Source organism: Triturus cristatus, chromosome 1_1 (genome assembly GCF_964204655.1).
Source record: "Triturus cristatus chromosome 1_1, aTriCri1.1, whole genome shotgun sequence".
NCBI lineage: Eukaryota > Metazoa > Chordata > Amphibia > Caudata > Salamandridae > Triturus > Triturus cristatus.
The window spans coordinates 136,920,233-136,933,499 of NC_140579.1; the positions used below are offsets into that span (position 1 = coordinate 136,920,233).

Genomic DNA, 13,267 nt, shown 5'->3' on the forward strand with positions numbered 1-13,267 from the left:
ACTGTTGTGAACAAGCATGCCCATGATAAGCTATTAGAGAAACATTATCTTTTTTTTTTTCAATAGTGCTCAAACAGTGGATTTCCAGTATGTTTTCCCTGCGGAACAACCCAATTTCTGGTTTAACCAAGCAAGCCTTCACCCCCACAGTGGTGTGCTCACTTGACAGTGAGGTAGAGTGGAGAGGGTACAATAGGACAGATATAGTTGAGAGGTCAAAGAGTTATAGAGCAAAAGGACAGAGAAGAGAGAGGAAAAAAGTAATGAGTATGCTGTTCATAAAAGAAGGAGAACAGCGCTAAAAGTCCAGTCAATAGTAAAAGGATAACACAAAATGGAATACTGGAGCGTGACACATAGCGGATATAGAGGTGGAACATAGGGCACATGGATGACCTATAGAAAAGGAAGCAGAATATAATATATTGGTAATATAGATGGTCGAGACAGGGAAGGGTGCCATAATTGAAGGAGGGAATTTGGTGACACGGAAGAGACAACTGTTGCAGGGAAGAGAGGATGGGACGTGAGAAACTGGACAGAATATACAATAAAGAAAATGGTATGTGCCTAAAGGAGGGAGAGGCGAATGCAGGGATCATACGAGGATAGGAAACGCAAAATGGGCAACCCAATAGACCCGTGGAGGCTTGGGTAGTGTACTAGTTCAGGTAAAGATGCCCTCAAGGGATTCTTTTTCATAATCTACATTTTTGATAATTTCAAAAAATTAATTATCTAGAGCCCTAAATAGTGGCTTCTTGGCAACCAATGTCAAAGTAAATTGAAAATTATCCAGCAAAACAAAACACAGAGAGAATGAACAAAATTCAACTAAGATATACAATTTAACACGGGTGTATACTTAATCAGGTTTAAGTTTATAAAAGAGATTATATTCTAAAAAGGGTACAAAATGACATTTTGACCCATTATCCTTCTTCTTTACCAATCTGAAAGGAATTTTTCATTGTATTGTCAATGATGTCATACCTGTCAAACAATTTGTGAAATGGGCAAGGGCATTAGTGCGTTATGTTAAAAGATCTACATGAAAGAGTGTCCATTTCAATCACTTTTGCTCTCATGTGACTTACAATTTGTTCCTTTTTTAACATAATCTCTTTTATAAATTTAAATCTGATTAAGTATACACCCGTGTTGATTGTATATCTCAGTTGAATTTTGTTCATTTTCTCTGTGTTTTGTTTCGCTGGATAATTTTCAATTTACTTTGACATTGGTTGTCAAGAAGCCACTATTTAGGGCTCTCGATAATTCATTTTTTGAAATTATAAACAATTTAGATCTTGAAAAAGAATCCCTTGAGGGCATCTTTACCTGAACTTGGTCATTGGAGTGGCAGGCTAGGAAAAAGAAGGAAGAAAGTTACAGAAGTGCTTTGAAGACAGAAAGGCTGGGAGGGAGAGAAACGACGACACAGTGATTACAAAAAGTGTTAAAAAGGAAATAAAGCTGTACACAAGGAAAAGAGAGCAAAAAGGGAAGGGAGACACTGGGATAAAAAAAGCCTGGGAGAGAGTCTGGAAGACAGGTAACCAAAGGGGAGACATAGTGAGAAGGTGAGCAAGCGACAAGAAAGAGACACCGGACCAAGTAATCCAATTACATCACATTACTGAAGTGATAGGGGACATGGCTGCTTTTTTCCACATGTTGTCTTATCGAGAAAGAAACAAACCGACCTTCCCTTCTTTTCACAATACATGTGTGGTGTTCGCTGGGTACGATACATGAGAACAAAACAGGCATTTCAACTGTCAATCCAACTGTATTGGTTGGTGATCCCCCAGGATTGGCGTAAAGTTAAAGATTTTACCTTTTATGTGCTTGGCAGCGCTCCTTTTCTGTAAACTTGAAAATAAACCAGGATCTCGGATGTAGGCCGAGCTCCCTGGCCAATTCAGGTGCACTTACTACATTTGGACAACTGTCTTCACCACTGCTTTTTCCGACCCAGAACTGTAAACCGAGCTACGGAAGCCGGACCATGCAATCAAGGCAGGCCTGGCAAAGTTATAGGACCAGAAAGCAGTGACACAGCCCGTACAGTTACCTGTCTTCCCTGTGATAACTCAAACAGGGTCAGCTTTGCGTAAGATTGACGTGTCATACAGTCTCGTCCTGGGCTGTGCATGGAAATGCCCAGGGACTGCATTATATCCAGCACGAAGGCGCTGATGGTCTTTAAGCACCAATTACATTGCACTAAGGGCTGTGAAGAGATACGCCCTGTGTCATGGCGTCATTCTTAAAGTGCCATACCTGCACAGTTTTGCTTGGGCTATCATATAGTGCCTGGCTGCCTGACCTGCTCTCACAGCCAGAGAGTCCAAGCACTGACAGTAACAATTTTAAACTAGCTGTCTAAAACTTCCAAACCAATTTAGAAAAATAGAGCAAATTTTAATATAAATATTTACACCAAATCGACACAAATTCTATCCGTAGAACCGGAGATATTCTGTGTAAAGTTTTAAGTAGATATAGCACCTAAAAGCACAAAGCGCCATTCGCGTTACTTATTGAACAGGCTGTTTACAGAATTCAGCAAGACTCAACTCGTAGTGGGAGGCAACTGGAGCATGATCTTTGATCCTTGCCTAGACAGAACCGGAAATCATGGCGCCCACTATGCCTGTGACAGGTTAAGCCTCAAAGACATCATAATGGGTTATGCACTATTGGATCCGTGGTGCCTACTAGATTCAACAGGGAAAGAGTACACCTAGCTGGCCCCTGCACCTGGCAGCCCTGCTTATCTGGCAGACAAGCTCACCACCACTGGTGGTTCTCGAAGCCGCTGGTGACTTTGGAGCCTAATACACTAATAGAACCATTAAATTGGAAATTGGGCCTGTCAACTGAAAAACACGAGATGCAAAAACTGCACATTCATGAAGAAAGCAATGTTAAATAAATGACCGTGTTCTCAAAAATACAAAAAACTGTAACAGGCGTAAAAGTACAAACAAACACACAAGTAAAGCCTATAGTCGAGTTCGACATTTAAGGATGTATAATATTCAATGTGCTGGAAAATAGCAAATCAAGATAACCCGAGTGCTGCAACAGCGGTTGACGTTGGAAATCGAGCAAAAGTCAAATTTGTAGTATGATCCGATCATAAAGTAAACAAGAATGGGGGTGCATCTTTAGAATTAAAAAGTGCTGTGCATGCGAAACCATGTAGAAGCTCTCTGTTCACAACACGGGACCAATTCAACAAAACAAGGATCACGCCAAACAAACAACAAGCGCGCGCGCCTCGCGCTGAAAGTTTAAAAAAAAGGCGTGCAGGCTGCAGCGGTAGAGAGAGGCAAAGGGGTGCACCCGCGAATGGTGTGCGCGCGCGCTTGAAAGGGCAATCGGCTCATTTTCAAGCACTGCACCGTGCTTGTGGCGACCCGCTGCGCGCTCCCACAAAGTGGATGCCGCCACAAGCACGAGTGTGTGCTTGAAAATGACCAAAGCAACGGCTAAAGGTCCTCCAATGCAGCGCATGTGCGCTGCGTAGGCGAGACCTAAAAAGCAGGTCAGACCAGGAACCTCAAGAGCTCCAACACTCTACTACTCATCCCGCTGAAAACTCGCAAACAAAAAACTGTGGCCAGGTCCTATGCTGGTAACGCGCCCAAAATCTGGAACTCTATTGCCCCCCACATCAGAACAATCCCCTCTTTTGCAAGATTCATAAAACAGCTTAAAGTCCTTTTCCTTGATCGCTCACTAGTGAACCGAATGCCGGCACATCACTTGACTTTGACTCTATGTCCTGTGACCTCGACCTCCTACTCCTCCCGGACTCCTACCTCGTTCCTTCTCCCCGAACAAGAAAGCCTATCGGCTACTCGTTATGTGGGATCTGTACTCGCCACGTCTCTTTTAGTTCTACTGATACTCTTTATGTTTGAACTCTACTCGTCTCGAATCACTAAATTCTACTATGGTCTCCTCTTTGCTTGATTGAATCTTTGATATATGTTGTAAAGCGCTCTGATACCCTCGGGTCTAGCTAGCGCTATATAAAACTCCTAAATAAATAATAATAAATAAATCATTTGTTCGGCGCGCTCTTTTTCTTTGGTATTCAATGGTCCCATGCCGTTTTTATGGATGTCTATGATCTTCAAGCGAGAGATCTACCCGTTTTCCTTGTTGCCTTTGCTCCCGTCCCCTCCCTCCTCCTCTCCCTTTCCTGGGTGCATGATGAGAACAGCGGGCTGCTCTTTCCAGAAAACTCAAAACGTCTTCTGGAAGCTTGGCCCGTCTACCTTTGCAGACCTCCCCCTCACCCCTCCTCTCTAATTACTGACAATGTTTCGGCATACACGACTCCACATAAAAGTGGCTCTATGCAGGTGTTATTTATGCACTTTTTGCGTTTGCTCATGTAAATAGTGGCTGGGTAATCAGTAATAACTGCGCCTGCCGAGTGGTGATCAGTAATTTAAGTGCGCGTAGGCAGTGCATGAGCGTGCCGAGTTTTCTTTTAGTATATGCGGTTCCTGAGTTTTGCTTTTTTTATTGCCTGGGCAGCAAGCATGGGAGGCGTGTGGGGGTACTGCTACCCCAGCCCTCCCAATCCCAACTCCCCCTCTTCACACAATTCAGCAGCGCACCACTCCTCTGCAGAAAACCAGCACTGCGCCTACTCCCCGACCAGTGCATGCACATTGCTCCGTACGAGATATTTTTGAATTGTCACGAAATGCTGTTTGCCCCAGTGCACTCTACTTTATTTTAGTAGTGGGTAAACCCCCGAGACGCGCCTGCAAAAGAAGCAGAACTTTATGAAATGCGTCCCGTTGCCTCCTCCCCCTACTGCCTAGCGTAGCTGAAGATCCAACTCTTGACTGTATCAGGGACCTACTTCAGAGACGTTTTAAGGCATGGGCAAAGTGGGCTCTGGCCCCGGGCTCCAGCCTTTTAGGGGGCCCCGATAGAGCCTTCCGTCCTTCAGACTCGCTTGCCCTGATGACCTTGAATAATTCTTGAACAGATTCTTCAAATTGGCATTTTACTTCAATGTATTTTTCATTCGGTTAAGTGAGAGTCTATCACATACATTTTGCAGATGTTGTGTTTGTTTCATGCAGCATTCTTAAAAAAGTTTCTTTTAGATCCAAACAGGATCTCACATATGAGAAATGGGATGATGTCACTTGAATTATTTGCAGTATTTTTTAAAACATATCACTATACTGGAATATTTGATGTAAACACATTTAGAATTTGGACCAGTGTGCCTATGCACTGTCAGTGACCTGGCCAAAGAGGTCATGAAAGAGCTGAAACTGGATCAGAAATTCAAAGCTGATCCAAACAGGGGCCCCCAAAATACGTTTGGCCCAGGGCCCCTAAATTCCTTAAGATGTCACTGACCTACTTACATCCATGTGCTGTGACTGTGCATTTCAACATCACAGGACTGCATCATTGTCCCATCTGCCTGCACCTTAACGCTCATGGGTTGTGCGGCATGTATGGTGTTTTAAAAAATGCTGTAGCATACTTTAATATGCTTCTCTACTGTTTTTTAGCACTGTTTCTTATTTCTCTTTCCCGTCTGTTTTTTTTTATTTAGCACTGTTTCTTATTTCTCTTTCCCGTCTGTTTTTTTAGGTCTCGCTGGCGTTGCAGCGCGAAGCGCTGCCGCCAACGAGAACTATTGTTACCGTGATGCCTCTCAAGGGAGACAGACCGGGGCACGCGCAGCGATCGGGGTCTGTGGACGCGCTTCTGAGAAGCGCTTGCGCAGACGCACACGCCCCCAAGCGCGCACGCGCCACGCTCCGCCGACCGCCGGGCTTGTTCATTCTATTTCTCCAGCTCATGGCGGCCAACAGAGACACGGAGGATAGATAGGGCGAGTTTTACAGCTGTCATCTAAATATTAAATGTTCTGCGGTAACCGATCACTTATCGAGCCCCAGAATCTGTCTGCTCTCCTTTCTCCGCGTTTTAAATCTGTTTACTTTCCGAAATTGAAAAATTATCAGAAAATGTTTTCATTCGGCTGGAGGTTATCTTTCAAGGTTGGACGGCCGAGGCTGAAGGTTCCTCAATATAAAGCGCGTGCGGAATAATTTCCTGGACGGGGATAAGAATCAGTGATGAATGCCACATCTAAGAGCAGGCCGTCTTCATAGCAAGTGTGGTTAATTACCTTGGGAAAATGTGACACTGGAAGTAACACCGAAATGAAACACAGGGAATTCATTTAATTCCAAAGCTGAAACGGAGAGCGGGATCAATCGGTGGCTCAAACTACTAATTGATACCAGGCTCGAAACAACATGTGGCGACCCAGAATACGAAAATAGACGGTAAACAATGTTATGAACGAACCTGCAAAGGCCGCTCAAATCCGATTCTTGTTTAGCTATTTGTTGTTACTGTTGAAATACTGAGGCTAGCTGAAATGCTTGATTTGTGGCGAGGACATAAATCTAAGCAAGTTGAACTCATTTAGATCTTTAGTCGTCCCAGTTAGGGGACTTGTAATGCTTAGGGACTGTGGACATATAAGGCCAGTGCTGTCAACGTCCTCAAATCCCTGCAGGTCAAAAACTGTAAATGAGATCACAAGAGGTATGTGAAGAGCTGGGAGCTCTGTGAGGGGGTGAGAAATTGAGTCCTGCAGTGCATAGGTTGCCAGAGCCTCATAAATAGAAAGATGCACCACAGAAGACATGGGCAACTGGGCAATTCACCAGTGGCTCAAATACTAGAAACTGTGAGCGGGTTCCTCATCCCTGAGACAACAGTATGCTTAATTGAACTTCAGAGAGGGAGAGAAAAGAGGAGCCTTGAGGGAGTTTAGCTTGAAGAAGTGTGGGAATGGGAAATGGTACAAATTAGCAGCAGAGACGTGGTTGACAGATAAGCAAGATACCCAATGTCACATCATAGGAGGCAGAATAGACGCAGAATCCAAACTGATTGGCTTGTGTCATTGTCCACTATAAACTGTGGCTGTTCATTGGTCAAAAGGCTTAGTAGTCCCTCCTTAGTACCGCCTTGTCTCATTTTGCAACAACCCATGGCGACACCCCCTGCTATGTGTGTTGTCACTCGATAGGCTTTAATTACAGCCTCCGAGCAGTATTTTCTCAAATAGCTTTGGACACACTCTCTTCTAAACCTTCAAAAAAAATTATATAGCACAGGCGCCGAATGCATTTGCAATGCAATAGGTCTCGCAAATGCGAGAGTTTAAGCTATCAGCATTGTAAATGACAATGCCTTTTATTTATCTGTTTGAAAATCAACAAATAAATAAAAGGCATTGTCATTTACAATGCCAATAGCTCAAACTCTTGTGAATGCGAGACCTATTGCATTGCAAATGCTTGTTTTATTTAGCACTGTTTCTTATCTCTCCCATCTATCTCCCCTTCACTGACTCCCCACCCGCCCTCTTCACTCTTACTTTTTCTCCCTCCCACTCTCTCCCACTTTTACGAACCCATAAAATTCTGTAGTTTACTTTGGCATATATTTTCTTTCGTGATTTCTTTCTTAGGATCCCTGCAAATGGTTAATTGCAAACTCAAACATAAAGGCACATTTCATGTCTGTGGAGGAGGGTATTGCTGAAAAAGGATACATTAAGTCCATTCTTGCATCATAATAAGTGAAACCACCAAACGGATCATTAAGTTCTCGCCCAGCCCCCTCTAAACACTAGCAGTGCCGAGGCTTACAAGCCAATAAGCATTTCTGCTCTGCAGGCTGCATGTCAGGGGACTCCCCTTGGTGCGCGCATTATAGTTGTATCGACTTTCTTAACCTAGGTAATTATTTGTTAGGTTTCCTTCACAGATAAGCTAGATCGTGACGGTAGACAGCTTTAAGTTCATATGATTTATTTAGGACCGTCTCCTTTGCTTAGTTTCTTTTGTCTGTGTGTGCTGTTTTTTGTGTGGAGGAAAGTCTTGGGGTTTATGGTGCATTTGTGCGTTTCTTTCTTCGGAGACGTGTGCATCCCCCGAACCAGTGAGGGGATGTGCTCAGTTTGGAGTGGTCTTTTTCAGTGATGCCATATAACTCAGAAATGACTCTGTGAATCAGTTTGGCATTGCAGGCACAACATGCATGTGCTTCGTCAGGCACCAGCCGGTGACACCACCTGCTTCGGTGCAACTACGCTGTTTAGATGTAAAGACAAAAAGACGCACTTTGCCACATGCACTTTCTGACACCCAACACAAGGGCACTGGAATCTAGAATGTTCCCTCTCATTCATAGCTCTTCTGCTCACTGGGGATGTGGCAAAGTTGCCATGAACTCCTGTGCGATCTGTAAATGGCATTTCATTTAAAGTAAGATTCACATTCGATTCTTGGCTGCTGGTGTGTGCAACTTATGTTTTTTCTTGTAGACTTAAGATTGTGGTGTCAGATATCATTTATATAAGCTAGTTAAACACTGTGGCACTATTATTCTTTTTGCTGAGTACGCATCTTGAGGTGAATTAAATTGCTGTGTACCAAAAATTAACGTATGTGCACACTCGTGCATGCACCATATATTCAAGCACTTAGTGCAGGATTCACAAAGATGCTGCTCGCTCTTACTTTTGTTTTTGGTGTTCCTCGTTATGTTCTCTGATATCCTGGAGGAGATGGAGCGATGGACACTTAAGAAGCTACAAAAGGCCTGCTTTGGGTTGAAATTAACCGCGCTTCTGCAGTGCTGCCCCCTCTTTGCTGTGCTTCTCACTGTGTGCAATTAAGAACCCATTGATTCACAACTAATAATTCCAATCCAAACCACTCAATTCCACTACAGACAACATAAATCCACTCCACTGCATACAAAAAAAACTAAGTGAAAAACATTGTCATTTGCAACACCAAAAGCTCTAACCTTCACAAATGCAAGACCGATTGCATTGCAAATGCTGGAATTATGCAGCAAGAAAGGGCCAAATTATGCAGCATAATGTGGCTCATTTTGTAAAGGTATTACTTCATTATTTAGTCACGTTGAAAAGTAAAATTAAGGCTGCTATATTAAATATGATATCGATTAGTGCATGCCCTGTATTTACAGAAAGCCTGCACGTTTGCATACCCAGAAACTGCTGTCTAATAAGCTATAGAAAACAAGAGCCTGTGGTACTACACCCCTTCCTTGCTTCCTGGACTTTCTTTTATGATTATGCTGCTGCTGTGATATATTTCACAGAAAATCAACACTTAGAAACATTGTTATTTGGAACCCCAGTAGCTCTAACTTTCACTAATGCGAGACCAATTGCATTGCAAATGCTTGTTCATGTTTAAAGGCCTTCCCACCACCCTTTTGACCATCTATGTTCAAACACATTGACTGACATGGGGTGCCCATATATGAAGTTACTGTTTGCATTTTAAACCAGTTCCATTTTTAGAAGCAGGTGCTGCCCTGCCCTGCTGTACCATCAGGCCCCGGCCGATGGTGCGGTAGGGAGAGTAAGAACATGGTAATCCTGACTGTCCTCTGCTCTGACCTCTGTCTCACAGTGAAGCCCTCAGTGAAAGTGTCGCTGATGGACACTGAGGACCCGAAGAATCCGCACCAGCTGATCTGCAACGTGAACGGGTTTTACCCCTACGACATCACCGTCCACTGGGTGAAGAATGGGAAGAAGGACCCGGGTGTGGTGTCTTCGGAGCTGCTGCAGAATGGGGACTGGACGGGGCAGATCCTGGTGATGCTGCAGACCACCATCAAGAGTGGAGACACCTTCTTCTGTGAGGTGGAGCACGACAGCCTCCCGGAGCCCCTTCAGAGGGAATGGCGTAAGCAGCCAGAGTCTGTCTGTCTGTCTGTCTGTGTCTCACATTCATTGTCCTGTCTGGCTGTCTGTGTCCTTCTCTCATTCATTGTCCTCTCGGTCTGTCTCTTTCTCTCATTCATTGTCCTGTCTGTCTGTCTGTGTCTCCTAGTTATTTTCCTGTCTGGCTGTCTGTGTCCTTCTCTCATTCATTGTCCTCTCTGTCTTTCTCTCATTCATTGTCCTGTCTGTCTGTCTGTGTCTCCTAGTCATTGTCCTGTCTGGCTGTCTGTGTCCTTCTCTCATTCATTGTCCTCTCTGTATGTCTCTTTCTCTCATTCATTGTCCTCTCTGTATGTCTCTTTCTCTCATTCAATGTCCTGTCTGTCTCTCTTTTTCTCATTCATTGTCCTGTCTGTGACTTTCTCTCATTTAATGTCCTGTCTGTCTCTCTTTCTCTCATTCATTGTCCTGTCTGTCTCTCTTTGTTTTTTTCTCATTCTCGGTCTGTCTGTGTCTTTTTCTCATTCATTGTCCTGTCTGTCTTACTCTCATCCATTTTCCTGTCTGTCTGTCTTTCTTTCAATCAGTCCTGTGTGTCTTTGTCTCATTCATTGCCTTTTCTGTCTGTCTGTCTGTCTGTACCTTCCAGTATCTGCTGCTAGACATCAGTCCTAGGAGGATACTCTTCCTGTGCACTATTCCACAAGAACACCTCTTTGTGGATGTGATAACTCGCAAGACCATTTAAGTCCCATTTGTATACAGGTATGCGTGTATGTATATGTTGTTCTATAGTAGGCAACGGAGCTCCGTACATGGCCAAAAACAAGCATAAAGACAAGGAGTAATGGGAAAGAAAGTTTGCTTGTGCGCGGTTACTGCACTGTGATGTAGTGTTCTTTAAAGAGGAGAGCCCTTAACTGTTTCCTATATTAGAGCAGCGTTGGGGAGGTCCAGATGGATAGGGGGATGTTGTTCCACTGGATGTATAGTTGGAGAAGGCCTGTTGCCTTGTTTTCGCTTCCTTACACCTCTTAGTCTGCAGTCAGATGGTGTCGCGGCTGCTGGTGTGCCTAGATTCATCAGAGATGGTGAGCTTGTCTAAAAGATAAGCAGAGGTGGTGGTGGTGATAGCTTTGCAAATGATGCACCTAGTTCTGAAGATGGTGTGGGCCGGCGAGGGGAGCCGAAGGAGTTCCATCAGGATGGGGGTGATATGATCCTGTTTCTTCAGGTCCTGAATGAGACGTGCTGTGGTGCGTAGAATGCCCCAAAGAGAGTAGGGAATCACCACTGTCCAGATGCAAGAGTACGAGGGCTCGAACAGCACTTCTGAAGTCGCTTTCTGGAAGAAACAGTTTCCCTTTCTTTGGGAGGGAGTGCGGGTACTTGGCCGTCTTTGGATGAGTTGGGTGTCGTCTGCATAGGAAATTATTTTGAGGCCGTGAGATCTGATGATGTTGGCTAGCGGGGTCATATATGCATTGAAGAGCGTAGGTCTGAGGATGAGCCCTGGGGGACACCGCAGGTGATCTCCTTGGGTTCAGAGGTGAAAGGTTGGAGGTGGATCCTCTGGGTTTTTCCGGTAAGGAAGGAGGTGAGGCCATCATCGATGCCGTTTCTGCCTTGGTTCATCATCAGAGACCATTTTTATGATGTGAAAACCAAAACGCTAACTCTGGTAGCAGCCTTTCTGCTTCTAAATCTTCACTGCTACCCAGACTTGGATGACTGCCTGTGGAGAGCATCCTTCAGAAAGCTGCCTGTAACCAGCCAGACCCTTCTAGCTCGGACCTCTATAATCTTGGATGTTAGTTTACTGGCGCGATCTCCACTGGCTACTTGTGATTGGTGTGGCCTGCTTCTTCCATTGGCCCATTCCATCCATAACCGGCCCAGACAGAACATGTACACAACCTCAGCACCATCCTCTACACAGCAAGCTTTCCATGAAGAAACAGGTAAACGCAATCTCATCTGCCTGCTTCCACACCCTACTCATGCTCCTCAAGATCTTCTGCTGGCTCCCATTCAACAACCAGAAAAGCCCTCACGCAGGCCCTCTTCACCAGCAGACTAGACTACTGGAATGTGCTTTATGTAGGCATAACCGCACGCCTCCTGAAGAGACTACAGCCAAAGGAAAACTCAGCAGCCAGACTCATCCACAAACACATATGACACCGCTCCTCAAGAAGCTACACTGGCTCTTACACTTGCTCCCAAACCAGAAGAGATGCTAGTTCAAGATGGTGACCCATGCATACAAAGCCCTGTCCAACAAAGGACCAGCATACATCAACCAACACGTGTCTGCCCACCAATAGGCCAGACACCTACGACCCGCCTCCCTTTCCCTCGCAGACACACCCCGGATCTACCGAAGCAACAGCAGAGGACGCTCCTCACACCTGGCGGCCTAAGCTTGGAACAACCTTCCCCTGCACCTCAGGACCACCTCATTGCTCCGGGAATTCAGGAAGGGACTAAAGACCTGGCTATTCGAATGAACAGATTACCACGAAGCAGCTAGCATCTCCAGCGCTTTGAGACCCTCACGGGTGATTTGCTGTGCTTTACAAATCTCTGATTGGTTGTTTAATTACGGGTTGCATCTCCCACTGAAAGTCTGTCGCCTTCCATCAGAGCCAAGGCGGCTTCCAGGGCATTCTGCAGGGAGGTTTCTGACAAAGGGGTTTGCGTGAAAACTCTCTGGGCTATGCAGCAGTCTTATGCAGGCACTAGCACTCGTAGTGAAGAATTTATGCCAGAGGCAAATGATGCAGATTAAACATCCATTAATGGTAAAATAAGCAGCACATTGTGTAGCCCTAGTATAAAGCTATTTGGACGATTAGACACTCATTAATAGGAAAAGAGCGTACACGCAAAAGAAAATTCATAGGTTTCCTAACAAACAAAACTATACAAGGTTAGCAAACCTTATTGACAATGTAATGCACTAACAACATGTTGATTTTGTTGCACATTGAAGCACAGGAAACAATTCTATTAAAATACCTGTACCTGACATTACTGTCTACCTGTACTTACAAAGAGGTGCCTACAGCAGCAAACAGCACCTCACAAAGCCTGCAGGCAGGAAACGTCTTTCATTCACTGGTCAGTACGAAATGCTTCCTTTCCTCGCTCATCAATTAGGGATATTAACACCAATTGGGTAAAAGGTATTCCTCTTTAAGGGCTTCCATACAGGAGTAATTGGGTAAAGGGTGACTCGTTCACTTTCGCTAAAGTCATGGATCCAGGCTGCACTCCACTTGAGCTAAAACCTTTTTTTGTTGAAATCTCCAAATTATGACCAGATGTTGCATTATATGATAAGTGCAGAAAATCCATAAATGTGCATAGAGCAATCATACAACTCTTTAAATGCCCCCCCATAAGTTACTGGGTTTGCCAACCTTGGGTACACCAGCCTTGCCCGGCAGAGTGCTTAATTTGAGCCGGTGGTTC

At 44.7% G+C, this 13,267-nt stretch overlaps 1 protein-coding gene across 2 annotated transcripts in view; it reads left to right on the top strand.

Annotated features, from left to right (window-relative positions):
• Window positions 1-13,267, top strand: part of LOC146869818 (HLA class II histocompatibility antigen, DRB1 beta chain-like) — a 90,621-nt gene that overhangs the window by 57,503 nt on the left and 19,851 nt on the right. For both annotated transcript variants that reach the window (XM_085619001.1, XM_085619086.1), the window contains exon 3: window positions 9,534-9,812. In XM_085619001.1, coding sequence (XP_085475127.1) covers window positions 9,534-9,812 — 279 coding nt within the window. The remainder of the gene's footprint in view (window positions 1-9,533; window positions 9,813-13,267) is intronic.